Source organism: Anguilla rostrata, chromosome 9, assembly GCF_018555375.3.
Source record: "Anguilla rostrata isolate EN2019 chromosome 9, ASM1855537v3, whole genome shotgun sequence".
Taxonomy (NCBI): Eukaryota; Metazoa; Chordata; class Actinopteri; order Anguilliformes; family Anguillidae; genus Anguilla; species Anguilla rostrata.
In genome coordinates, this window is record NC_057941.1 from 5,424,502 (window position 1) to 5,452,106 (window position 27,605).

At 49.4% G+C, this 27,605-nt stretch overlaps 1 protein-coding gene and 1 long non-coding RNA gene across 3 annotated transcripts; both read right to left on the reverse strand.

Annotated features, from left to right (window-relative positions):
• Positions 1-26,333, reverse strand: cpeb4b (cytoplasmic polyadenylation element binding protein 4b). 2 transcript variants are annotated; one of them, XM_064349915.1, is made up of 11 exons: positions 25,876-26,333; positions 23,763-24,957; positions 16,618-16,708; positions 13,628-13,678; positions 11,206-11,229; positions 9,744-9,914; positions 8,862-8,951; positions 8,460-8,578; positions 7,442-7,556; positions 6,679-6,860; positions 1-4,711 (listed from the first exon to the last, which is right to left on the reverse strand). In XM_064349915.1, the coding sequence occupies exons 2-11, from the start codon at positions 24,897-24,899 to the stop codon at positions 4,484-4,486; spliced, it is 2,208 nt and encodes a 735-aa protein (XP_064205985.1). In that variant the 5' UTR covers positions 24,900-24,957; positions 25,876-26,333; the 3' UTR covers positions 1-4,483. The 2 variants fall into 2 exon arrangements, with proteins under 2 accessions (XP_064205985.1, XP_064205986.1); XM_064349916.1 differs by lacking the exon at positions 11,206-11,229 and having other exon boundaries at positions 25,876-26,332.
• Positions 12,798-13,619, reverse strand: LOC135262741 (uncharacterized). Its single transcript, XR_010332309.1, has 2 exons — positions 13,384-13,619; positions 12,798-13,283 (listed from the first exon to the last, which is right to left on the reverse strand). It is a non-coding gene; the product is annotated as an uncharacterized LOC135262741 (long non-coding RNA).
• Positions 26,334-27,605: the final 1,272 nt, after the last annotated feature.

The window sequence follows — 27,605 nt, forward strand, 5'->3', positions numbered from 1 at the left end:
TTTCTTGTCACAGTTAAGTTTTATTCATTCAACATTTCACATTACAAATATTTAAAAATGATGCATATTGTTATAAATAGTTGGCTGCAAACAATTAAATAACATTAGATTTTCTTTTTTGTTTTCACTAGTACTTCTACAGGCCAACTCCTAGAAATATGGACTTTTGCATTACATAACTTAATTAGAAAGAAAAATACAAAAATAGGAACTTATAAATGTGAATGACAATAAAAATTAAGGTGATATCTTAAGTAAAAAAATGCTATTAATAAATACAACGACCTTCCCATACACAGTTAAAAACTACTGAAATTTTTGCCATTAAGTAACATCATTAACAGACAAATATTTAAATATCTTTTTTTCCTTCTGAAAATGTGAACCATATATTGTGGAGAACAATATAGCAATTAGTAAAAACTAGACACTTTAACATATTAAAAGCTTCACCTCAAAAATATAACAAAAATCTGATCAAAATTATAAAAATTAATTATACATTCCAATTAAAAATATACCAATAAACTGCTAAATACATTATTGACCTAATAATTACAATGCAATCAATCACAGTAGCTTGAAATAAACAAAATAAGCAAATGAGCACAAAACTTTTAATATTTTAAAAATAACTTCAATTATTCATATTAGTACAAATAGTTTGATTTCTTTTCTTTTCTTTTTTTACAAACACCAGCATGAAAAGGATTACAATAACAGTAGAAAATGACTATGAAAAACATATTAACATCTTCTTTAAATGTCTGCAATTAAAAATGGCATTAAAGAATTACATTGCAAAGATTCTTTTTATCTGAAAAAGGTTCAAAAAAAGTATTGCACATAACGACTCGAAGCTAACTTGCAACATTTACCACATTCAAGTCTTAAGTCCTCTTTCTCTACGAGCGGCTGAAAGCCACAGGAGAAAGGGTGTGTACGGGTGTGGGGGTGTGTGTGTGTGTGGGGGAGGGGGGGGGGGGGGTGTGTGTGTGTGGGTGAGTGATCAAGTCTTCTCAACAGTGTCCTAGAAGATGTTAAAGTCCAGCACTGCAAAATTAGAGTTTTTTTAATGATATATTTTTCGTTTTCTCGCCGTATCCTGCAGAGATGTGTGTATGCGGAAGGAAGAGAGATTAAATGCACGGGGGGGTGTAGAGGGGAGGGTGGTGCGGGGGGGGCGATGCTCTTAAATTAAAGTTTAGAAACACGTCTGGTGCACGATCACGACAATTAATTTCAAAAGCTATTTTCCTGCATTTCTTATTTTCACTTTTTTTTTTTCTTTTTGTCATGCATGCTAAAGGATTACAATAGGAGCTAGAGTTGGCAGTTCAAGAATATATATTATATATTTATATATATTTATAATTTTTTTTTTTTATGTTAAAATATCTAAACACCTAACATCCATTCTTGTGATAAGCGATAAAGCCTAACATGAACCAAATTTGCATTCGTATTATAATTATATTTTCCGCTATGGTGAGGGAGCCAAAATCTTTTTTTTTTTTCCTCATCTACAACAGCCAGGTGCTGAACATGTAGAGACATAACTTTTCTTTTTTTTTAATCTCTATTTTTAAATATCAACAATAGATTAACAACTTTTTTCTTTTTTTTCGCCATGCTGTAAGATCAGATTGTTTCGTTTATACAGAAACGTCTAGTGTAAAAGATATAAGATCTTCAATAATACACTGATCTGTGTTCCGCAGAAAGTTCCGCGGGAGTTTCAACACCGGTGCACGCACAAAAAAGCCGGAAAGATCCCTCAGCACTTAAGTTATAAAAAGCATAATTGAAAATAATGTATATTAAAATCACTCAACTTTTTTTTTTCTCTTTTTAAATGAAATTTCCCATATATGCAGATCTCTCAGTAACAAAAGTACAAAAGCTACCTTTCACAATGTGGAAAAATTGAGGTATTGCAAAAAGGAGTTTTCCCATTTGTGAAAAATGTGCCTAAAATGACTGTTGGAAAAAAAAAGAAAAACAAAAAACCAAAAAAAAAGATTTAGAAAAGTAGTGCATAATAAATGTTTATATGTGCATGACAAAATAATTTAGCTAGAAAACACAGTACCAAAAATCAGCAGGCCATGTATAAAATAATTCTTTTATCTCATTAACAGCAAATTCTTCAAAAAGTGTTAAACTACTAAAATGTTCAACCACCACACCCAGAAACTGAAGTCATGGTAGAGCAGGTGCAAAGAAACACCATCAAGCCAGAACAAGGTCTCTCACTAGTATATTAAGATCTATTTCAGCACTAAAATCCCTGACAAGTAATATGTTAGCAGATTAAAGATACAGTTTGACTGCAATCACGTACGCGAGCGTTAAGCTATTTTTTAAATGTATTTCTTCCCCCCCCCGGAAAAAAACAAAACAAAAAAAAACTGCCACAGCATACTCTCCTGTACTCCGCCACCTAAAAGCAAACCAGGTCTGTCCTGTCCCTGCAGGAGCTGTGTGTGTTCATGCGTGTGTGTGTGTGTTTTCGTGCCTCTGTGTGTGTGTGTTCATGCGTGTGTGTGTGTTTTCGTGCCTGTGTGTGTGTGTGTGTTCATGTGTGTGTTCGTGCGTGTGTCCGTGTTCGTGTGTGTGTGTGTGATGTCATGGATTCAAGGCCTATCTTTGGTTAGCTGTGAGGCCGTCTCTACTTTACCAAAAGGGAGGGAAGGAAAACCAGAGAAGTCCAAAAAAAAAAAGAGAAATAAGAGTCAAAAACTTTCTGCTAAATAAAAAAATAAAAAAACAAATAGAGAAGTTAAGTAGCTTAGTGTCCCTACAGCGCTCACTATATGGAGATCTTTGGCTGGAGATCTGTAAAGCGTCCAGGTGTTAACGCTGCATTGCTGTGGGGGTTGGGGGGGGGGGGTGGAGGTCGTGTGGGGGGGGGGGGACTGGCGGTCTTCCTTGTGAGGCGTGGCGTGGGGGCGTGGCATGCATGTAATGATTACTCCACATCCTGGGCCAAGGCCGAGCTTACATCCAGTGCAGAGTGTGTGTGTGTGTGTGTGAGTGTGTGTGTGTGTGCGTGCGTGTGTGAATGTGAGCGTATGCACGTGTTTGTGTGTGTGTTTATGTGCGCGTGAACTTCTTTGTCATTCTTGCTGTTACTCGGCTAGTGTGACTTCTGCTTTTGTATAAAAACAAAACAGAAAGTAAAGGAGAAAGATGGGGCTGGGTTACAGCGTTGGGGGAGGGGCCTATTTTCATGTGCGCGCAAAGGGTGGGGGGCTAGGGGGCGGGACCAGCAGTTAGGCTGGTCCTGAGTATTACTGCCTCATGCAGCCAAAAGGAGAAAAAAAAAAACGTTTTTTTTTTTTAAATACAGGCCTACGGTCCGTTCGCAAGCTCTCAGAACCCCCAAGCCTGACCAGTTCTAAAGTCCGGGTTCTCTTTAGGGCCCTGCTGAAGCGGATTCATACGCGCGTGGAGAGGCAGTGCTGAAAAAAATGTACCTTTTCGCCAGCGTGGTCATTTACCCTGTGGACTGGGACTGTGTTCGGGGACAGGAGAGGACAGCTGGGCCCATCCCTGACTTCCTGCAGAACGTTAGCAGCTAAGCTTGAGGTATTATTAGGTATTTTGCATGTGAGAAAAATGGGAGAGCATACTGCTATTAAAAAAAAAAAAAAAAAGGGGTTTCCCGCTCCAACAAGTGACCTTAGAAAACCAGAGGCTGTTTTTAAAAAATAATAATAATAAATGAAATAAAATGTAAAATAAACCCCGCTCGAAAACACTGATCTCGCAAACGAGCCCGACGCCCCAGCCACTGGGAACCTGGTTCTCTCAATCCTGCAGCCACCACGCTTTGGTAAATACTGCCATTTTCACTCCAAATCTGCACCCAACGAAGAAGAAAGGGCGCTCCTAATCGACAGGAACGCCTCACAGTCCCACTTCCTGTTACGCTTTCTATCCTTTCTTTTGTCTAGATCACGCCTGAATGTAATGCTTTAAAATAAATAGTCAGGGTGTAGCCAATTGGATTAGAACTGAATGTTTAGGTGGGGGGGAGGGGGGGGGGGGAGGAGTAGTTTTCAGTGATATCAGGTGATGAAGCATCTATCTCTTCACTCAAAGTATTCAAGTTTACATGTGCAGAAATAAAAGAATCAAATGGAGTCAAATAAAGAGAAATGGGATTATATAATTTTTGTCTTTCTAAGCATTTTGCTTCTCTAAAAAGAAAAAAAAAAAAAAAAATTCCAGTTTCACTTTTCTTCTTTAAAATATATTAAATAAAAAATTTATTTTTTTTAAAGATTTAAATCAAAACTAAAAGGAACCAGCAACAGAAAAGTGCATTTTTTAAATATATTATATATTTATGACGTTTTTGCGACTGCCGGCCCTTAGCTCCGCTCCTTCCTCCCTCGCTCCCTCCCCTCTGGGTCTCTCGCCCGCCCGCCCGCCCGCCCGCCCGCCCGCCCTCTCTCCCCCTCCCCTCCGCACGCGCTCAGTTCCAGCGGAAGGAGATGTGGCGGGGGCGGTCCCCGCCCTCCTTGACCAGCGGCTTGTGGAACTCGCGGCCGGCCCGGGAGTGGATGGCCGCCCAGCAGTACTCACAGTAGTACTGCAGGCAGGTGACGTTGGCGCAGAAGAAGGGCGCGAACTTGCCCCCGCACCGCGTCCCCTGGCACTCGTCACACAGCTGATCGTCCAGGACGTATGGCTTCACTTCCACCTGAGGGGGGGGGGGGGGGGAGGGAAGGAGGGAGGGAGGGGGGCAGAGAGGGGAGAGAGAGAGAAAGAGTCAGGTCACATGTTCACGATAAGGGGCTGAGGAAGACTCTCAGAGAAGCCAAGAGGATATGAAGAGAAGCAGAGCTCTTCGTGCCTGTCAATCACAGCCTCCCAAGCCCCACCCCTTCCTGTCCATCACAGACACAACTTCCACTGCAGTGTCATTCTATCCAAAAAAACAACCGTTAACCTTGTTTTCATTTCGGGCCCAAGAGTCTAAACAAGCTAGAGACCCCATTAGGACTGCGCACAGCACAACGTCGTTCGGGGAAGTGGTGACCAGTGAAACACAAGGAGAGCGTGTCTATTTAAAGACGTCTCCCTTTGACTGCGTGCCCGGCGCCGCCTCGGGGACGAGGCGTGTTTCACACGCAGCACTTCGCCCGTGTGCTTTCACATCAGACACTTCCAGCATTCCGCAATAAATAGCTTCAAATTGGAAACAAATCGAGCATCTCCTCCGCTCTCCAGCACCGCTCCAATCACGTGTTTAAGTAAGCGGACACTCCCGCCAAAAACAGACCGCGATACGCACACGCTCACATCGCGGATAGAGCGCGTTCTGCGAAAGGAAAGCGACGCCGCGGGGCGGTTTAAATTTCCACGGCGATTCGGCGGGTCGCTAAGGAGGCCCCAAACGAGTGGACGATAAGGCGAACGTCCCCGGCCCCTTTCCGCGAGGAGGATTTACGCTCGGGGGGAAAGCCTTTTACTGGCCGCTGACTTGTGAGTAAAGAGGTTTTATTGAGGCGATAAAAACGGGACGGCGTGCGGTCAATCCGCCCTCGGGAGGGAGGGAGACAGGGAGGGCGGCCGTTTCCGCTAATAAAGGACCCCACCGCCATTAATCCTGCAGACAGGGGCAGGTCACACACCTGGAGAGTGCGTAAGAGCCCGGGCTGCGCGCTTTAAGTAACCGCTATGACGCATGCTTCTGTGAGGAACAGCGTGTTAAAGGCTCTTCCGTAAGGAACAGTGCGTTAAAGGCTCTTCCGTAAGGAACAGTGCGTTAAAGGCTCTTCCGTAAGGAACAGCGTGTCTAAGACTCTTCCGCAAGGAACTGCATGTTAAAGGCTCTTCCATAAGGAACAGCATGTTAAAGGCTCTTCCATAAGGAACAGCATGTTAAAGGGTCTTCCATAAGGAACAGCATGTTAAAGGCTCTTCCATAAGGAACAGCACATTAAGGCTCTTCTGTAAGGAACAGCGTGTTAAAGGCTCTTCCGTAAGGAACAGCACATTAAGGCTCTTCTGTAAGGAACAGCGTGTTAAAGGCTCTTCCATAAGGAACAGCGTGTTAAAGGCTCTTCCATAAGGAACAGCGTGTTAAAGGCTCTTCCATAAGGAACAGCGTGTTAAAGGCTCTTCCATAAGGAACAGCGTGTTAAAGGCTCTTCCGTAAGGAACAGTGTCTAAGGCGCTTCCATAAGGAACAGCGTGTTAAAGGTTCTTCCATAAGGAACAGCGTGATTAAGGCTCTTCCATAAGGAACAGCGTGTTAACAGCTCTTCCATAAGGAACAGCGTGTTAAAGGCTCTTCCATAAGGAACAGCACATTAAAGGCTCTTCATAGAACAGCATATAAAGGCTCTCGTAGTGAGTGTGTTGGGCTCTTCCGTAGGCAGTGTGTTAAGCTTTCCGTAGGCAGTGGTTAAGGCTGTATCTCGTGAAGGTAGAGTTTACATGCCTTCTGTGTATTTGTGTGTGTGCGTGATGGATGTGTTGCGTGGTGTGTGTGTACATGCATGTGCGTGTGTGTGTGCGTGTACGTGTGTGTGTGTGCATGTGTGTGTGTGTGTGTGTGTGTGTGTGCGTGCGTGTACCTGCATGTGTGTGCGCGTGTGTGCGTGAGTGCGCGTGTGTGTGTGCGCGTGTGGCTGCTGAGAGCCAGGGCCTCCGCAGGCTCACCCGTTTATCGATTTCTCCGTGCTGCAGCTGCACAAAGCGAGCGCTGATAGCAGCTATGTAGCTCTGCTGATTAGAGAAGGCCACCCGCCCTGCTCCCTTAGGGTACTTCAGCTCCGGGTCCGTATCGATGCCTGCATAGCACACCCCTCCATACAGCCTGTCCATGATCATGGCCAGCTCCACTGCGGGGAGGAACACACAAAATAAAAAGTATAAATACACACACACACACAAATGTACACACACGCATAAACACACATATACACAAAATACACACACACACATAAATACACACACACACAAATGTACACACACGCATAAACACACACACGCATGCACGCATAAATACACACACACACAAGTACATAAACACACACACACAAATATATACACAGACACAGCCACAAACACACGCACACACACAATTCTTGTCACCTATTTTTCATAATCTAAAAAACAATTGTGTCATTTTTCTTTTTTAAACTGCTAACAGCCAAGTGGTTAGCGATTACAACATTACACACAGGGCTGTATTTCCAGCTACCATTCACACCCCATTTGCTGTCACCAATTAGTGTAATAAATGATTCTACTTTATTTTGTGCAGCTGTATAAATACTGTAAGCATCTTTGTTTTTGTTATTGTTGCCGTTTAACTGCCATAATTTCCTTAAATTATTCAATGACTTTATTTAAATTTCTTTACGGACTAACGGTAGCTTTGGCCATCTTGAAAAGAGGGGTGGGGGGGGCTCCATGTTACCTGCTCGCAGGGGGCGAGGAACCCCTCCCACAAAGATGGTCTTGCGGGGGTCGAGGGGCTGGGAGCCGTCCATCACGAAGTCGCTGTCGTTCAGATTCCAGGGGCGAATCTGGACCTGGGGGGGGGGGGGGGGGGGGGACGGGCGCGGTTAAATGGGAGGCATGGCTAACACCCCGCCCCGTTAGGGCAGCGCTGAGCGTTCCGAAGGCTCGGTCCGGACTCCGTCACGCACGGGCTGGGTACTGACACGTCCGAAATTTTTTCAAAGGCGTGCGCACGCGCTCCTAAGATGAACAAGCGCGAATCCCCAACAGCTGCGACCGCACACGCGCATGCATCCATGTGTGCACGCATCCGCGCACACACCCTCACACAAACACGTGACCTCTTCTTTGGCTCACGACCAACCTTTCCACAAAACCTTGTGCAAATCTGTGAATCCATTCGGCAATTAAACACCTTTTTATGCCACGCCCCCTCTTGGTCAATCGGCCTGAAAGTTACTCGGCTCTACCTTCGGTCATGACCAACCTCCATGCCAAATTTCAGCCTCCTGGGGCGAAAACTGTGGCCGCTACGGGGTGGGACACTTTTGTGGGTCAACCAACAGACAGAGCTACAGAGCTGCGGTCGCACCTAAAAATTTATGAGCACACTAATGCATCCTAATTAGTAAATGTGCTCCTAAATTATTTTTTCCAGTTAGCAGTTAGCACACATTAATTCTCAGGGGCAGATGTGCCTAAAATGGGAGCACAGTAGAGCCCTGGTAACAATGAATCATCACTGGCTTATTAGCATGGAGGGACTAGCATAGAGAGACATATTACACTGTTGTTAAATTCACCGGTTTTTCATTGATGACAGTTGGATTAGGTAAAGCTGGGTGTGGTGCCAAATGTACTGGCTTGTCTTTAATAATGGTGGGATTAGGTAGACCTGGGTGTGGTGTCAAACTCACCGGACGGTCATTAATGATGGTTGGATTAGGTGAAACTGGGTGTGGTGTTAAACTCACCGGTTTGTCTTTGATGGTGGGGCTGGACACACAGAGATACAGCTTCCCGTCCTCCTCGATGCAGGCATCGATCAGCGCCTGAACGGAGCTCTCGTCTTGGAACAGGAGGAAGGCGTAACCTGGGAAACCAGAGCGGACGTGAGCCCAGTGTCACCAAAGTTCGGTCCTGGTTTTCGTTCCGACCGAAATTGCAACTCCTGAATTATAACAAGCCGTTGACTGTTCTTAAGAGGCCTTTTTAATATCTACAGTGGGACGATTTGCATAAACCCATTATCATACTTAATGTAAATGACCACATTTAAGTGAGTAAATGTGCAAGTGAGTGTGTAAATAAGTGAGTAAGTGTGTAAGTGTACAGGTGTGTAAGTGAGTAAGCGGGACAGGGCGGGCACCCCTTACCTTTAGGGGGGAAATAGGATTTGCTCTCCGCTTTGTGGGGCCAGTCCACGAACAGGTGCCCGAAACGTCGGAAGCTGGCCGTTATCTCGTCTGAAAGAGGAGAGCGCACGCGCGGTTAGCGTACGGTCGCGCGAGGGCTCGCAGAAATAGCACCGTGGAGCTTGTAGCTGTAGCCTACGGCTCACAGAAATAGCACCGTGGAGCTTGTAGCTGTAGCCTACGGCACGCAGAAATAGCACTGCGGAGCTTGTAGCTGTAGCCTACGGCACGCAGAAATAGCACCGCGGAGCTTGTAGCTGTAGCCTACGGCACGCAGAAATAGCACCGCGGAGCTTGTAGCTGTAGCCTACGGCTCGCAGAAATAGCACCGTGGAGCTTGTAGCTGTAGCCTACGGCTCGCAGAAATAGCACCGTGGAGCTTGTAGCTGTAGCCTACAGCACGCAGAAATAGCACTGTGGAGCTTGTAGCTGTAGCCTACGGCTCACAGAAATAGCACTGTGGAGCTTGTAGCTGTAGCCTACGGCTCACAGAAATAGCACTGCGGAGCTTGTAGCTGTAGCCTGTATCTGCTAAGCATGCCTGGGGATCTTTAGCTCGCACCCATCCGCACCGGTACTCTGTTGCAGAGCAGGGATGGAAATGCACTCCAGAGCCAGTCTAGGTTTTACTAAAGCACATTAGCGCAGAGTGGAAACCGCTAACGTGGTTAACACGGCTAACACAAGACCCAGGCTAGCTCAGATCCCTGGCTCCGGCGTTTCGATCGACGCCCCTCCCATCACGGGTTACACCAATGGACTACGGGCACCGCGAAGGACCCGCTGCTGGACCCGCTACGGGCGAAACCCGGCGGGACAGCGGGGGCGAGTCGCCCTGCTCACCTTCGTCGATGTCGGGGGGGAGGCCCCCCACGAAGACCTTGCGGGAGTAGCGCTCCACGCGCTCGCCGTTCTGGTGGGGGAAACAGTGGGGCGAGCCCAACCCGGGCATGACCTGCTCGGCCCGCTCGTCGTCCACGAAGCCGTCCTCCATGGGGAACAGGGACGAGTGACCTGGGACAGAGCCAAAAACACCCAACAGTCAGTCCCCGTCGCACCAGGACATTCTGCCCCCAAAACACCGGTCTCAATGCTAACAGCTGTCTCTTTAACCACACGGGAGCTATTCAACCCTTCAAGAAGTGACATCACAAAGGCACGATCAGAATGTTCTTATCTGAACATTCTAATGCTGATGTCACAATCACTGCTGGTAACTGAAAGCAGGGGAGTTCTAGAACACGGACTTAGAATTATGACAAAAAACATTCCAGAAGAATCCTAGCCTTCAAGGGGTTAATAGCGATTTCATTTTCGGCCCTTTACAAAATGGATGTTTACTGAAGTCGTTCCGGTTAGGCGCCTCGCTCAAGTGAGTGATGGCAGTGCCTCCCTGGGGATTTGAACCCACAACCACCAAGCAGTGGGCTCAGTTCCTAAAAACCACTACCACCGGACCACACTGTGCCTCCAGACTTCCACTGTGTCAACACCGCTCGTTTACGTACAGCTGTGCTCCTGACGCCGCGCGCTAAAACGCACAGCACTCTGGCTCTCTGCTGTACCGTCACTGTGACGTCCATTTTGTTGTTTCAGATGTGTAATCAGCGTGTGGGGGATAAAGAGGGGCTTTCTTCCTGCCCGTGATGATGTGGTGCTGCTGCTGCTGATGATGTGGCTGTGAGGGGGGGGGGGGGGGGCGGGCCCATTGGGACCTAACCCCACCCCCTCACGCGCCAATCATCTCCGAGCTCTAGCAAACACTGGAGTTTCCACTCAGTTCAGACTGATGTACCAACTACCCCTCTGTCCCTCAATCTGCTTTCCACACACTCACACTGCCCCTCAGACACACACACACACACACACTTCCCCCTCAGCCACACACACCTCAGCCCCTCCAACATATACACTGAAGGAGGCAACATTGTTCTTAAGCCACAAATGTTCACCGGAAACCAAGAGACACAGACACAAATACAGAAGTAAAACTGAGGAGTCACACAGGTGTAGAGACAGGCACAGACCAGGTCTGCCTAACGCTGTTCCTGGAGATTGACCATCCACGTTTTCCATTTCGACTCTAATTTGGCACACCTGATTTGACTAATTAGCAGCTCGAGCAGATCCCTAGCCGTTGAATAAGGTGTGCTTTGTTGGGATCTCCGGGGACAGGGTTGGGCAGCCCTGGCACAGACATGCATGCAGAGACCACATTTCTGGCAGTTCGGTTTCTGGCAATTCAAATTACATCACATCGCAAGGAAATTGCACCATATCGAGAAGCCCAAAATGATTTCTTTACCTCGTCGTCTCCCATAATTCCTTGCTGCGTGTAAAACAGGACAGATAATCCATGAGCAGAACCACAACAGAAATATAAAATAAGACATGTCTCATTTTCTTAAAACTACTTGCAATGGTGAAGAAAAGCGACACTCTTTACAAGAACGGCTTTGCTTGCCGCCGCAAAAGCAATTCAGGAGTAATCTTGAAAAAAGGTTTAATGCAAATAAAACATTTGAAGTGTTTTCGCATACGTTTTGCCTTTTATACAATTTGGGCCCCACTATTCCTTTTTTTACATTACAGGCATTTAGCAGACACTCTTATCCAGAGCGACTTACACAAATTTTTTTTTTTTTTTTTTACATAGAATTTACACTGCGTCCATTTACACAGCTGGATATATACAGAAAGCAATGCAGGTTAAGCACCTCGCTCAAGTGTCCAACCTGGGAATCGAACCGGCAAGCTTTAGGTTACAAGACCAGCTTCCTTACCCATTATGCTACACTGCCACCCCCTTTTTCGCCAGACAAATGACAAATGTAACACAATGCAAATAAAGCCTGTTCAGAAACAGAAACCTGCAATTATGCGCTAGTGTCACTGTTGGCGTCTAACGATTCCACATCCTCCGATTCCTGTCGAGCCACAAACCAAACTGCCCTCAGCACCAAAAGCGGCCGCACCCACAGGCCTAGGGAACCGGAAAGACGGCTCTCACCAGCTCGACCCCGCCTTCGGGGGACTCTGGGCCCCTGCGCCGCCCTACGCCCTCGTCCGCCGCCCCCCCCGAGCCAGGAGCCATCCCAAAACTCAGAGATTTAAGATCCCAGCTCCTCCCAAGGGAGGAGGGGGAGACACGTATCCACAGGTCAGAGAGAGCTGGGAGCACCAGGAGAGGAGCACCGAGAAAGCAGCTCTGGGACAAGACGGTGTGGAGCAGCCAGAGGCTAACCCTTTTAGCATTTGCCATCCAGTTCCAATGTCACTATGGTTTCAGCTGATCTGCTGGTAATGGGAGAACTACAATACCCATAAACCCAGAGCGCTAGCACCCTGATGCTGGGAATGGGCTTCACTGTGTGGTTTGGAGCAGGGAAAACGTACGGGTGGTGATGACCCAGAGGCTGGCAGAAGCCAGTAAAATAAAAAAAATTTTTTTTTTTAAAAGCACCATCTCTCCTGGCGATGTTCCCCCATTGACGAGAAAGGCGTCTCTTGCGTTAATTACCCAATCTACCTCCAGGGCTGGGCGACAAACCATAACGATAATTATCGAATATGTTCGGCGCGTGATAATTATAGTGGCGTATTGTATTTTTTTTTTTTTCCCCCTGTAATCATACCTGTCATTGCAGTGCACCTCCAGACTTCAGAGTGCACGTGACATGATTCTGGGACAAGGGGGAAAAAAACACCACTCATACCTTGATACAACAGCCAGTCTAACTGCGACACTGTTCGGCTGCCATGTGATCAGGTCATGTGTTTGTGTTGATCACATGGAGGCCGCGTGGCTTTTTGTTTTCTCATTAGGCTGCCACATCAACACCCGACAGATAACAGCGAGGTTTGTTTTTTTGTTCTTTCTTTTTTTCCTCTTCCCCAGAGGCATTGCGCACGGTCTCAGAAGCTTGGAGGGGCACTACGGCGTCAGGAACGACTACTCAAATAAACGTTCAAAGAAATCGAAAAGGAGTAGTAATTAAACGGCCGCAGCTGATCCCGCCCCTCTCCGCGAAAGCCCAGCGTCGCGCGGGAAACAGAGCCTTCGCCTGGGTCTCCCGCCATCCCAGAGTTCAGTCCGGCCAATGAACGTTAAGCGCATCCGCGTGGAGTCGAAACGGCTCCCGCCGTTACCCGTCGTCTTTCGGGCCACATCTGCCCGCCGCCCGTCGAGCTTTGGCGAGACTCGAGCCGCTACAGAGATCACGGCCTCCATTTTACAGTAACTGGCTTTCAAAGCCCTGAAGCGAGGCCTTTCATCCCCAGCGATCAGGCTGTCCTCAGCCAGCCCCCTTAACCGCTCATAAACATCACACACACTGCGGATATACATCACACACACACTGCTGATATACATCACACACACTGCTGATATACATCACACACACTGCCGATATACATCACACACACACTGAACTCAATGATAACATCACACACACTGCGGTATATCACACACACACTGTCACACTGCTGATATACATCACACACACTGCCGATATACATCACACACACTGCTGATATACACCACACACACTGCTGATATACACCACACACACTGCTGATATACATCACACACACTGCCCGAGAGACCCAACACAAGCTTCTTCAACCCCAGATATCGCAGTGAGAAGATTAAGGAAGAGCGCGGCTCCGGGACTCCACCATCGCGGCCCGGGACAATAAAGCAGTAAAATAAAACCCCGTTCACCTACCGTTTATGGGCAAAGGGTTGTCCCCCCCGGGGTGTGTGAATCCCAAACGCCCTGCAGAAAGGACAGACAGCAATCAGCACAGTGACATCACATCACACACACGCAGAATGTGCATTCAGGGCAATGCAAGAGCGGAGCATGCCAAAAACAACAAACGTTCCCCCTCTCGCCATTACAGCTTCACATTTTGCATCCAGAGGAACATTAGCGGGTTAGCCCGCATTAATCACCTGCTTATCCGACACCATTATCCAGGGCAACTTCTGGCCCACAGAGAGTACATTATTTTACATGTTATCCATTTATACAGCCGGGCTTCTGAAGCAATTTAGGTTAAGTGCCCTGCTCACGGCTCACGGGTACAACAGCAACACGAGCCACGCAGGAATCTAACCTGCACGTTCCCATGCCTGATTCACTGATGCTCGTTTTTTTTTAAACACGTGCCTTTGGTCCCTCCTGCTAGAGCAAAGCAATGAAGAACCGCAAGAGCACAACTCGGGATTCAAACCCGCAGCCTCCGGTGCCCGAATTCCGAGGGCCAAAGCCACAGCTCCGCCTGGCTGCGGTCTCACTTTCAGCGGGGGTGCGAGGAGGGGAGAGGGGACAGAACTGGCGGGATTCTCCTGTACCCCGTACACACACAAGGCTTCCAGGACGGCAGTGCGGATCACGCCCATCCCGTGTCAGTGTCGACCCGTGGAAGAGGGCGTCAGAGCTTCTAGAGCAGCAGCTAATGCAGACGCATGAACTATGCTCCATTTCACTTATCTAACATGCAGCGAGGTTCACAAAGCAGCCATACATCAAATCTGCTGCCCGCCAATCACAGCAAGAGGCCCGATTTCACTGAGACTGAACTGCTAGGAGGGGGAGTTGGGGGTAGGGAGACATGGAGGGGGGGAGGGACAGAGAAAGATACAGAGACAGAGAGAGGCAAAGAGAGAGTGAGATAGAGACAGAGAGAGAAGAAAAACAGAGGGGGAGAGAAACATGGAGAGAGAGAGAAGAGAGAGAGAGAAAAGAAAAACAGAGAGAGAGAGAGAGATGGGTGTGGTCCCTCTCCACCCCCAGGCTCAAAAATGGCAGACTCCACCCAGTGAATCCTGGATCAGCTTAATCCCAGGAAGTGCAGCTGCACCCAGAGAGTCAGGGCCCTGTGCAGCCACTCTACCACGGTGAGCACCAGGCTAGGCTAGGCTAGGCTACGCATCTTAAACCCTAACAGACCTGCTAACGCTACAGCTACCCCAACCGCCTCACCCAAAGGCAGCACCAGGCTGGCAGCTACGCATCTTAAACCCTAACAGACCTGCTAACGCTACAGCTACCCCCAACCTGCCTCAGCCAAGGCGAGCACCAGGCTAGGCTAGGCTACGCATCTTAAACCCTAGCAGCCCTGCTAACGCTACAGCTACCCCCAACCTGCCTCAGCCAAGGCGAGCACCAGGCTAGGCTAGGCTACGCATCTTAAACCCTAGCAGCCCTGCTAACGCTACAACTACCCTCAATCTGCCTCAACCATGTCGAGCACCAGGCTAGGCTAGGCTAGGCTAGGCTACACATTTTAAACCGTAACAGCCCTGCTACCGCTACCTCCCTCCCCATATCCGGTGTGTGAACAGTCAAATATTGATCTAACACAACAACATTATGCAGTACAATCTAGCAGCACGGATGGACAAATCGGTCTCTCACTTAACACTTGCTAGTAAACGAAAAACAAAAAGGCTCGTGTTCTCGTCCTGTCAATATGCATGAGACTCAAGACTCAAAGGGTTCACTGGTATTCACAAGCTCTCCCCGGGACTGAAGAGAGAGCCAATTCACCTGCAGACGGCCATTAACCTGCGAGAGCTGCAGGGCTGCTAGCATACGAAGAGAGCTAGCGAGATGGAATCAGGGCGTCTTATTACCAGAGTGTTCCAGAACACGGAACATTACAATTCAGAAAGAGGGAAGGTAGGGGGGCTCCTGCCAGGGTGCCAGGTAGGAGTCGAATGGGGACGCACCCCTGGGAGGGGGGGGGGGGTTGGCGGGATTTTAGGTCGCTGTAATGGCGGTTCGGATCAAACTGCTCTGAGAGATTGCTTTTCGCAGGCGCTCTCAGTATATATATTTTTTTTTTTTTACAGAATCTTTTTATAACTCGCCCGACATTTTGAGGTGCGAGAAACAGACGGAATGGAAAGACGGCGGTTAAACTTCACTGGCGGTCGCCGGCGGCGGACCCGAGCGCGCGGCGGACGAAACGGAAGCGCGCCGCGATACGCGCTGAAATAAAACGAACGGACGAAATGCGATTCGGAAGCGAGGAGAAGGGGGGGGGGGGGTTGAGCTGCGTGGCTGAAAATAAATGGCCTGTGTAGACTTTCTTATTATCATTCTGTGCTTGTCCCGTGCCCTTTCACCCCAGAGAGGCACGGAGGGAGAGGTGCGATTGGGGTTTACTGCGGAACGTCTGGTCGTGTGATCCGAAAATGAGCTTGCGTTAGCATGACGCTTTCAGACTGGATGGCAGGGCCTGCATCTCATGAGGAAGTCAGGTGAAGATCAGAGAGATTGCGCTGCTGCGCAGTCAGATTACAGCTGAGGCAATCAATGGGCCAAACTCCAACTGCAGCTGAAGGCATCAGAGATATGAGTCTTACAAACAGCTGACACAGCCATTCTGGATCCAGCAGAATATCTTCCCTGGAAAGATGCACTGCTTGAACTGAACCCAAATTCACCATAAATGTGATGGGTTTGCTGCAATACATTGATTTAAAAATATATATATTTACATGCATTTCCAGGCACTATGAAATATTTCCTTGCCAGTACAAGAGAGGAATACTAATAAATCCATACTGCCGTCATATTGCAAATAATCCAAAAAAAAAAACAAAAAAAACTGGAGCCTGATACAAACAACACAGGATGCCCACCATGCCACACTCCATGAACAGCAACGCATTCTGATGGCATTCCGATGTGATCAGTCTCACCTTTCAAGGTGTCCTGCTCCGCCCTCATGATGTCGATGAGGGAGTTCTCCAGCGAGTGCATGTTGAAGCCGTCGAACGATCGGGTGCGCTCCTGCGGAAACAAGGGGGGGGGGTCAGACGTAGTTTTAGGGTGTCAGCGTCTTTTCCCAGAAATTATATTTTTATTCCCCAAAAGCAGGTTCTCCTTGATGCCCTGTTTAAACTGCTCGAGCGGGAAAAAACCCTCAAGGGTGTTCCGAGTTTTCCCTTACAGGGAATCATCATCATCATTGTCTTACGTGTGAATTGGCAGGAGCACTTTCCCCTCTGTAAAAGTGGAGACCCTGCTGCGTTCACACACATGACGAATGGCAGATAAAGCACAGAGTCCCCCCAGGTTTTATTTATTTATTTCAGGCATCTGCCGGGTCGTCCGGGACGCACGCGATGCGTGGAGGAGAGCTGCACACGACACGCCAGAGCGAACAGAGGTGTGCGCTGACGGCAGGGAGGTGAACTTTAGCCATCTGGGAAAAGGAGCTGACGGCAGTCTAAAAAAGAAAAAAACGTTCGATTCCTCCACGCAGTCAGACGTTACGTGGCAAACCCCGGTCGGCGCCAACGGTTTTTTTTCGCGACAATTTTTTTCCGCGACCTGGAGAAGGACAGAACGATACAGCCATGAACCGCTGCCCTCCAGCAAAAAAAATAAAAAACAAAAATAAAGATTAAAAATTGTCTAATAATGCGCGTCCAAAGCCAGGCGCAGTTGCCGTTCAACACTGGGCAGGCGCCAGAAACGCACAGCCGCAGTGACTGTTACTGCAGGCCACAGCAGCCGCACAGGGTAAACCGCACACCGGCAGAACTGTGTACTGACAGAACCGCACACAGGCAGAACCGCACATGGGTAGAACCACACACAGGCAGAACCGCACACCGAAAAAACCGCACACAGGCAGAAGCACACACAGACAGAACCGCACATAGGCAGAAGCGCACACAGGCAGAAGCGCACACAGGCAGAACCGCACACAGGCAGAACCGCACACAGGCAGAACCGCACACCCACAAAACCGCACACAGACAGAACCACACACAGGCAGAAGCGCACACAGGCAGAAGCGCACATGGCAGAACCAAACAGCAGAGGTGAGCCCTGGCCTGAGGACTCTTTCCAATAAAAAAAATATGAAAAATAAAACAGCCCACAGATTTGCCTTTGTCAGCGAAGACAATATTGCTATTCTTAGACACAGAAACAAAGAAACAATAAGCACAGCTTCCGATATTCACAGCAAGGCAAAGGGCAAATAAATGAATTAATAAATAGGCCTACTGGATCATGCTATCCTGAAACAAGAGGTAGACTCCAAAGCTATTGTTCACGCAAAGCTCTGTTCTGAGCGCACAAATTTTGCATGTAGCGACACATTAATTTACTCAACAGCCTTATGATGAGTGAAGCGAACGCAGGCCGACAGGTACGTTTATGGCTACACACCTTCCACAGGCCACCTGCACGCATGCACTTACAGCCACAAACTGAGCACCAGGCCGACGAAACAAAGCGCTGTCAGCTCCCCCGATGATGACAGGTCTAAACGAACGAGGCAGCAGGATGTGAGAGACCCCCCCCCCTTCACCACCCCCACCCGGTAAAAAGGTAAGCTACAGTTGCTAAGCAGACGAGCGGACAGGCCCAGCTGCCGTAAACTATTTGATCAGCGTTTCCACGGCAGCTGATCCCGTCACTCTCACTCCCGTTCACCCCCCCTCCCCCCGCCCCTCTGTTTAGACAGGCACTGGCCATGCGCACGTACGAGCCCCCTAAGAACGCAGGAGCCGGGCGACTCGCGGCAAGCAGGCAAGCGCCACTGGATTTCACAACCAGCCTGAGGCCTATCCAGCCTGCGTACGCAACACCCGATACAGTATCAGGGTTACACACAGCACGACTGTTAACCTTTAAATTATTTTTAAAAAAAGGGGAAAAAAAATAAATAATAAAATAAAAATAAAAATCAATGACCTGCATTCAGTGGAATGAATGTTCCCTTTCTACCGAATCTATCACACGTTTTTTTTTTTTTAAAGCACCAAACGCATAACTGAAGGTGTCTTGCTAGTCAAATGAAATCAGGCTGAAGCTGAAGCCGGCCTAGCGAGCTGAACGAAGCCGCGTTTGCTTTCCCCCTTTCTGGGCCTGCCCCAGAGTAACGGCCAAACTCGGCAAGCGCCGTTCCTCAACCAATCAAGCTCCACGTCTTCCCTGACAGAAAAAAAAAAACTACAATCATGGCCTCCAATACGGACATAGGAGTGGTTGTTTATGGATTTGAAACAGTACCATTCCACAGTGAACAAGGCTAAAATAATAAAAAAAGACAAGCAGGGGCCCCAAAGCACAACTCAGCCCGAGCCCCATTATAATCCCCCTTTCCCGCAGGGGTTCCACAGGCGGGGGGTGTGGAATCTGTTCCGCGGGCGATCGCGTAATTAAAAAAAGTACCGCGGCCGAACCCGCCATCGCTTGGACCTCCGACGCTTTCGCCGTTCTTTCTGCACCGCCCCCCAACCCTAAGCCCCCCCCCCTCCCCCGGTGACGCGTGTGCAAGCCGTGTTCCCGGCCTTCAGACCCCAGGAATGTTCTGCTTCAGACGCGTCCACGCAACCTGTCCCCCCCCGCTCCAGCTGGGATGTGACCGCCTTTTTTTATTTATTTTTTTTTTTTTATAAACCAGGACCGCAATTAACCAGCAAAGCCCACCAAAGCATCCCCAGGAAGTCTTCATTATCCAAGAGCCTTGTTCGTTTCGTGCTTGTGGAACCAAAAACTGACTGGGACCCAACGGTCTAAACTTAGAAACCTAAAAAAAATGAACCTAACCTAATGAAACTAACAATATCAGCTGGTGAGCAGCGCTGCCGGTGTCTTAGCTGCTCGTTGTAATGCAGGGGCACTCTGATAATTCACTAAAGAGCTTAGGAAGCCACGCGAAACGAGATTAATCCTCACCCAGAATTGCAGAACTACACAAAATCTCTCCACAGCGCTTTTAAAAACACGGTGCGTCACACAAGCTGTTCATGCAACCAGAGCGCTTCTGAGCGCTACTCACACATAATAAGTTACATGTAAGCGTTTCCAAAGACAGCGAACCCAAAGAATTCCTGCACAAGTTGCTAAGGGCAACATCCAAGTCCCACGCGGAGAACTTCCTGCTCTTAATATTCAACTAATTCTGCCGCGGAATACCAGTCACAGAGCAAGAGGTACAGGGGACACTGCAGAATGAAAAATCATTTCATAATATTGAAGGCCTCAAAATAAGTATTTTTTAAAAAATGAATAAGGGGAAATGTGTGAGCTGATTCATGCTTAGGCAGCAGACTGCTTTTCTCAGAATTAACCCTTTTAAAAAAAAAAACATCCTCAAAACTTCTACAGCACACCATTCTAACGCAGTTCACTCTAGTGTGTTTAGGCCTAACGCGCTGAACCAATGCTGGGAGACTGACCAATCAATGGCAAACTTTTTTTTTATTTAGCGCGTCTTTATCGGAGGTAAACTTTGCAAAGTAGGCGACCGTGACAGACGGACAGGCAGAGCACGGCTCGGGCCGACTGACGGGGAGCCTCCAGAATGTTCCGGAATGTTCCGATGCCCGGCCAGTCTGACTGACAGACGTAGACGCGCCCGGTCAGGAACGCCAGTTGGCTCTGCCAGCGATGCCCCTCCTGTCCTGGAATGCCTCGTTCTGGGATGATGGATCCTCCCCCCCCCCCACCCCCCACCATTTCTAGAAAATTCCATTTTAAGAAAATGTCTACAACCTCAACACAACTTATTTTTCCCACTCACTACGACTGAAATGGCGGCGCTTAGAAGCTTCATCCAATTCTACGGCTGACCCACCAACCATCCCACAGCACTGCTGGAACACATCCAGCCCCGCCCCTGGAACCTTTTCCAAGGAGAGTCTGGGATAGCCAGAAAGTGGGGGGGGGGGGAGCCGGGGGGGGAGGGGGCTTACTGAAGTCATTTGACAAATGGGGCACCTTGCTAAAAGCAAGGATAGCCCGGACCATTTCTGGCCACGGACGGGGGTTCCCTGTCACCGCGGTCCCAGAACAGACGGACAAACGGACGGACGGATGGACAGCTGTCCGGCCATGAATGCGCGCGTGAGCACACGGGCTATTTTTACAGCCCTGTCCAGGAGGTACTGTCAAACACCACCCTGCCCCCACACCCCCCGCCCGCCCAACCCCCACCGGTGCGTCTCCGCAAACCCCCCCCCCGCAGATGACACGGGTACTAGGCAACCTGCCGACTGTTTACCGCGGCCACCTGTCGCCGGACCCCGGCGCTCAGAGACAAACGCGGCGCTAGGAGAGGTCACAAACAAACGCCGAAAAAACGCCAGAGGGTCTGGCCCGTAAGGCAAACAGCCCCGCCCGCCCGCCCCGCCCGCTCTGCGTTTGTCTCCATCGCGGATACGGCCCCCCCGGGGGGGGCGGTTACCGGGGAACCCGGCTCAGCAAACGGGTGGATCTGTTTGGCCCTCCCGAAACCTCCCTATTGTTACGGTAACGGCGGCTAGATGGGTCTGCCTGCTATTCTCTGCCCCTGCTATTCTCTGCCCCCCAGGGTAAATTACAGCTCACCTGCGTGAGCAGTCAGCAGAGTCCCCCCCCCTGACCTATTCCCCCCCACCGAGGGGATCGGCGGCACCTTGGAACTGTCCAGTTTAAACTTCAGTGAATCCGAGACATCCATTACTTTCCTACCATTGAACACAATTGGGGGGGGGGGGAACCCAGGCCAGGAGCTCAGTACAACATAATCCACTTTACGAGCTAGCCAGCCGCAGGATGTAGATTTTAATTAAAGGCTATTAATTTGGCAACACTTGAACTTAGGCTTCAGGTAAAACACCTGCCCCCCCACCCCCCCAAACCCCTCCCCTAAATTGACAGTTGGGCCGCGTATGTTCTGGTGGAACACAGCATCGGGGCTTTGTCTGTACATCACGTTCCGTGTTGCGCAACGCAGCGTAGCTTGTAAACATGTACATGTTATGGTGGGGGGGGAGAAGGCTGGGAAATGAAAATGGACGGATCTCGTTTCTTAAGCAGCTTCTGTCCGGCCGCGCTCTCAACTGAAGAGGGCTCCTTTAACGCCGAGCGAGCCCGGGGTGGGGGGGCCGGGGGCGAGGGGGGGGGGGAGCGAGAGGGAGGAGGAGGAGACGCAGGGACACAATCCAGCGCCTGTTCTCCGTAATAAACTGGAAACTCTGTGGGGCGAGCTCGGACGCGGCCTCCTGCGACAGCAGCGAGGCATGTGATTCCGGGAAAGGCGCCCGCGTGCTCGCACCCGAGCGCTCGCTTGTTGTTCGAATCCGGGCCGCAAACAGAGGAGGCAGAGACCTTCGGAGCCGGGGGCCGGGGGCCGGGGGCTGGGGGCTGGGTTTAAAAATCCGCAAACATCCACAAAAGTCCAACCGGGCAAACAAACCACAGGGGACTGTGAAAACAGGTAGTGCCTGTACAACTTTAAAAAAACATCACCCAGGTTCTTCCAAGAATGAAACACTGAGTGAGTCCGGAGTCCGGAGACACTAGCACTGCTGCACCATCTCTCTGGGCTACGAGGATATAAAAAATTAATTCGTTAAAAAACTTGCTTAATTATTATTTTAGAGGACGGAATTCTCAGGAGTGTCCGAGCGCCACACGCAATGCAGCAACAAGCCGATTTTACCGCAGATGGGCAGAGCAAAACGGGAGCAATTTAAGCCAACGGAAAAGTCCAGCTATTCCGAGAACAATTAAGCCATTTGTGCTTCCATTTGCTCACTTTACCTATTGTGTTACGGTACCAGAGACCACAACACGGCTTACAGGAACGCCGGTTATTTTTAAACATACGTGCATTAAACAAGACACGCAGAAGGCAGAGGAAGGAGAGAGGAGAGAGAGAGCGAGAGAGAGAGAGAGAGAGAGAGAGAGAGAGAGAGAGAGAGGAGAGAGGAGAGAGAGAGAGATAAAGAGAGAGAGTGAGAGAGAGGGGGAGAGAGAGAGTGAGAGAGAGAGAGAGAGAGAGAGAGAGGAGACAGAGAGAAATAGGCGTCCTAATTCTGCCTGTGCAGAATACTTCTCTGCCATTTGATTGGTCGGCTCTTTGGCTGCAGGAAATCCCAGGCCCTGCAGCTGAACACTCCTCTCCTCCACCTGCCTTTGAGTAATCCCAATTACACGGCAGCAGGATATCCTGGGCCCGGCCCATGCGGATGATGACCCGGCGTGCCTGGTGCAGGGCCCTGAGGCTTTGGAGGGCGAACACCCCCCCCTTCCCCCGACACCCGCTTCCCACAGCAGTCACCCCGACCCCGATCAATACGCACAAACTAAACCTGGTGCCCTCTCCTCCTTCATCTCAAAGCTCAGCCGCTCGATACTGGCCGGTCGGTCGGTCGGTCAGGAACGCGCAGGGATACCCCGCTAAGGACGAGGGGGGGGACGGGGCGGAGGCGGAAACGTGGCGCTCTCTCTTTACCGCTATTCTCACAAAGGCGAAAAAAACGTACGGAAACGGAGAGCGACGCGCATCATGAAAGGCTGGCGGTGGGCGCGTCTGGCAATTAAGAGCCCACACTGCAATTTGCCGCCGCGGTAATTACCAGTTATCACCTGACCGTGCGAGTCACTGTGGGGAGCCAGGAAATGCGATATTTCCCTTCTTTTTTTTTTTGTTTTTGTTTTTTTTGTTTGGCCTCTCCGTTTCCTTGGAGCAGTAACGTTTCTCTGAAACGGGGAATGGGGGGGGGGAGGCGGGGGGGGGTTTCTGAAGCCGACTGGTTCTCGAACGCGGGTGCGAGGCAGCAGCTCACGGGCGCATCACTCATCAGGGCCCTGTGACATTCAGAGCGCCCGCGCGGCTTTGATCTAGCGCCGCCGCCGCCGCGCGTCCGTCAAACGAGGCCCGGGAGAGAGGGGCCCTAATCGCCCAAATTAGACCCGGCATCCGGCGGCGGGCCCGGCCCTGGCACGGGAAGGCCGGTCCTGCTCCTCCGACCTTCCCTTGGAAAAGAAATTAACAAAAAAATAACAATAATGATAATAAAATGAAATCGCGTTCGTCCCCAAAAAAACGGCTCACCTGAAAGGGGAAGATGTTCTCGTTCCGGCCGATGCCCTCCTCCATCCAGGACTTGGGGTTGAAGCCGGCGTTGGCCCGCGAGTACTTCTGCGACGGGACGTGGTTGTTGGGGAAGGTCTTCTTCAGCGGGGAGATGGAGTTCAGGGGCGTCACTCCGCCGTTCAGCCCGCGGCGGTAATCGCGGCCCTGAGACCCGCCCCAGCCGCCGTACCCGCCGCCGGGGCTCCAGGACGTGGACGAGGGGGTGGGGGAGGGGCTTTGGTAGCTGCCCCACGGCGAGGGGGGCTTGTTCAGGTTATTCGACAAATGGGGCAACTGGCTGAAAGCAGCATTCCTGTGGGGGAAGGGCGGGGGGTGGGGGCTGGCGGGGGACCGACGGTGCTGTTGGTGCTGGTTGTGGGGGTGCTGGAAGTGGGGGTGCGGGGGGTGGTGCTGGGACAGGGGCCCGATCTGGGGGGAGAAGTTGCCCCCGAAGCCCGGGCTCACGTGGTGCGAGAAATTCTGGAAGAGGAGCGGCCCGTTGTTGGCCGAGGCGGCGGGGTTGAAGAAGCTGACGTCTTCGTTTATGATGGTGGACGGAGTCGGCGGGATGGCAGCCGACCAGTTGTTGAAGCCGCTCAAGGAGGAGGAGGTGCTGGACTGGGCAGTGGTGCCCAGGCCCGTGGTCTCCTGGTAGTCGAACGCGGTCAGCACCGGGGACTCCATGCGTAGCTTCTCCTTCCCGTTGCCGTTCTCCGCGGAGCCGTTCTCGCCCTTCCCCTCCTCCGACCTCGCCTTCTCAAGCTCAGATATCATGCCACTCTCCTGGTGGCCGGGAGACAGCTGCTGTTGCTGCTGCTGCTGCTTTTCTTGCGCTTCTTGCGTTTCCTGCTGCTGCTGCTGCTGTTGGGTTTTAGTTTTTTCGGACCCGAGAATTTCGTCTTGCATGTTGCTGTGCGTAGCTGCTGCGGGAAACAGCCAAGCTGACCCGCCATTGCTGCCAGTGCCCGTCGTGTTGTTATTTATAAAAGCCGCAGAACTCTGAGACGCATTCTGATGATGATGCGGAGGTTGCAGATGTGGATGAATTCTTACTGGGAAAGCGGACTTGTTACCAGTGTTGTTTTGTACTAAGACTCCAAACCCGTAATCCCCCATTTATATTATCCAATAGCTATATTTCCCAGACAATATTCTATTCCGTTTTCCTTATTTCCTAAAAGAGAAACGACAAGTGGAAAGGCGAGAGAGTTAGCCACAAAATCGGTCTCTCCAACTGGGTTAAATGACCATGCATTGCAAGCAAAATCATACAGCCATTAGTTTCAGCAGTATCACAAGTCAGGGTATTATATTATATAGCACGTCATACGAAATCGAATAGCGCTAGCTACTGCTTTAGCTAACGTTAGCAGACTAGCCAGCTAACCAACTTCGTTCTCGTCTCAATGTTACTAAGAAAATGGGAAGGTCGCCAGGAAGCTACTTCAGTTAGCCAGCGAACCAGTACTGCTGACGACTCGTTAGCTAGTAAGCTGGCTACATGTAATTAACTAGCAAACCATCTTGCAATACATTCACGTAGCTAGTCGGCTACAATTAATCACTCCGTCCTTGCTGCCTGCCAAGCTAGCAAGCCATCTAATAATAGCGTCGTGACGTTTCAATAAAATACCCAGGCGATTCCAAATATATTAGCTAGCAAGCTAAGAGCTAACCAACATACGCTAACCAACATACGGGTCACAGTACCCGATAAGCCAGCTCGCCAGATATATAAAGTTCATTTTTACTCGTCAGTGCATTTCCATCTGATTTTGCCTGTAAAGTATAGTTATGCATTTAGCTATAGAAAACTAAAACATTGAATACACAAGTAATCTTGCCTGCTAACGAGCTAGTTTACTAGCTATCGAATTTCCTTCCTTTTTTCCTGCAAACACCTTGGCCATCCAGCCTCGACCCTTTTAAGTACAGGAAAATGTTGATGACGTCTTCTGTTTGTTCAGGATTTAGGTCAATTTCTCCCCTATTTTAATAGCCCTCAATGTAAATCTTTAATATACACATCTCGGTAAAGGCTAGTGTAAAAGCCGACATCGGGTTTAATCAAGAATAAATTGACTTTTTTCACCTTTTTATACCCTTGTGCGACGTCCCCGACGAGATCCGTTGCTGTATTTACCACAGAAATTAACTGCAGAGCGTTGAATTACTATGTAATTTCTACAGATGTGATGCCTCCCTATAATTCTGTTACATAAAAAATAAACCCCGTGGCTTGCTAGCAATATTTTCCGTCTTGACGTGTCCTGCCTGCTCAATGACACAACCTTCTCTCCAGCTAGCTAGCTAGCCGCTAACCTTATTTATCAAACAAATTTTACGTCATCGGTAGTTCCTTATATTTCAGTGAAGCTAGCAGTAGCTATTTCAATTGGCTTTCACTGAAATGTGTTCATCTACCGGTTTCATTGTTTTGTGGTGTCAGTCCTGCTCGTATTTCGGTGTTTCTTTCTCTGCCACCGCAATTCTTCACCGCTGTCCTTCTATCCTCAGAGCAGACCGAAGCTAAATGACAGCCAGTCCAGTCGCGATACACTTCCGGCTATAACCCCTCCCCTTTTCAAAACTCCACCCACAGCAGCTTCAGAAATGCTTCGCACGCCTGTAGAGTCAGCGGCGTTCAATTGGCCACAGCCTCGAAAGCCGCACCCATCTTTCCCGCATTAAGAAAAGGCACAATGATATCTCCGCCCTTTAAGGTCAGCTGGTTTACAGTAGACCCGGCTTCCTCAAGCCACCCGCCTGGTAAGGTCTTGAGAGGAGCTCGTGGGAATGGACAGGCAATTTTAACATTCCTTTCCACGACTGCAATCGGCTTTCGAAAGAGCAAGTTGTACAGGACCACTCCACCCAAAAATACACTATTGACGGGATCTGTTTGGCAAAGTCAGAAACTGCCGGGACTGGTTTCGATCGTTTCTTTGCTCAAATGATTTGAAAAGAAGGTCAGGCTAGTATAGTGTAGCTAGCAATCTAGCTTTGTTGAAATAAGCTAGCTGTCAAGCAGCAGACAGCGAAACAATATTCAACAAAAAATAATGCATTCAAGAAATATTACATTATATATTTATCCAGTAGTATTGAATATTAAATCCATGTTCCCTAAATTGTGTCTTTTTTGTTTTTATTTATTGATGTCCTTGCCACCTGTCTGACTGTCATGCTGCTTGTCATTGTGGGCGTCATAGGCCCGTATGGACTAGACCATCTACCAAATATACAAGTAAGAATTTTCATAGGGAATTGTAATGGCCAAAAATACACTTAGCCTGCCAGCTGAGCACATAGCCTAAGCTCTTCATACGTACATTTTGTTGTTTTAAAAAAATGTCACCACACCCTTCAGTAGCACTTGAGGGGTGGAGATGAAATTTGCAGTTTCGCCGAACAAGTACATTTCTCTTGTGGGATATAAATGAGAAAAATTCACGACACGTAAGTGAACAGGCCCAGGTCGACAAGTTCAACATATGACCATTTGACGCGAGTAGCAGTCGGCATGGTTGCTTCAGCGAGGAATTTGAAAGGCAAATGTGGACTCCCACCCATATACCCCCCACCTCACCCCCACACCAAGCAACCTCCAAAAATTCTTTCTGACCTCTATGTGGTTGTAAAATGTGCTTGTATGTATGTGTGTGCAGGGTGAGGGCTTTGGTGGTGGGGGGGGGGGGGTTGTTGAGAAGGGCTCTCTTCAAAAGTGGCACCGACTCTCTGTCCCTCTCCGTTTTCGTGAGGAGAGGTATCAGACTCAATGCCAGTAGAGCCACAAAATTAAGGGGTTAAAGAGCAGCAGCG

Bases quoted from the DNA above. Each gene is read 5' to 3' on its own strand.
- cpeb4b (XM_064349915.1), bottom strand. From the start codon at position 24,899: ATGGGGGATTACGGGTTTGGAGTCTTAGTACAAAACAACACTGGTAAC. The intron at 11,230-13,627 runs GTAGGTGAACGG...TTTTACACGCAG, and splicing joins CAACCCTTTGCCCATAAACG to CAAGGAATTATGGGAGACGA. The intron at 9,915-11,205 runs GTAAAGAAATCA...GCTCTGTCCCAG, and splicing joins GAATTATGGGAGACGACGAG to GTCACTCGTCCCTGTTCCCC.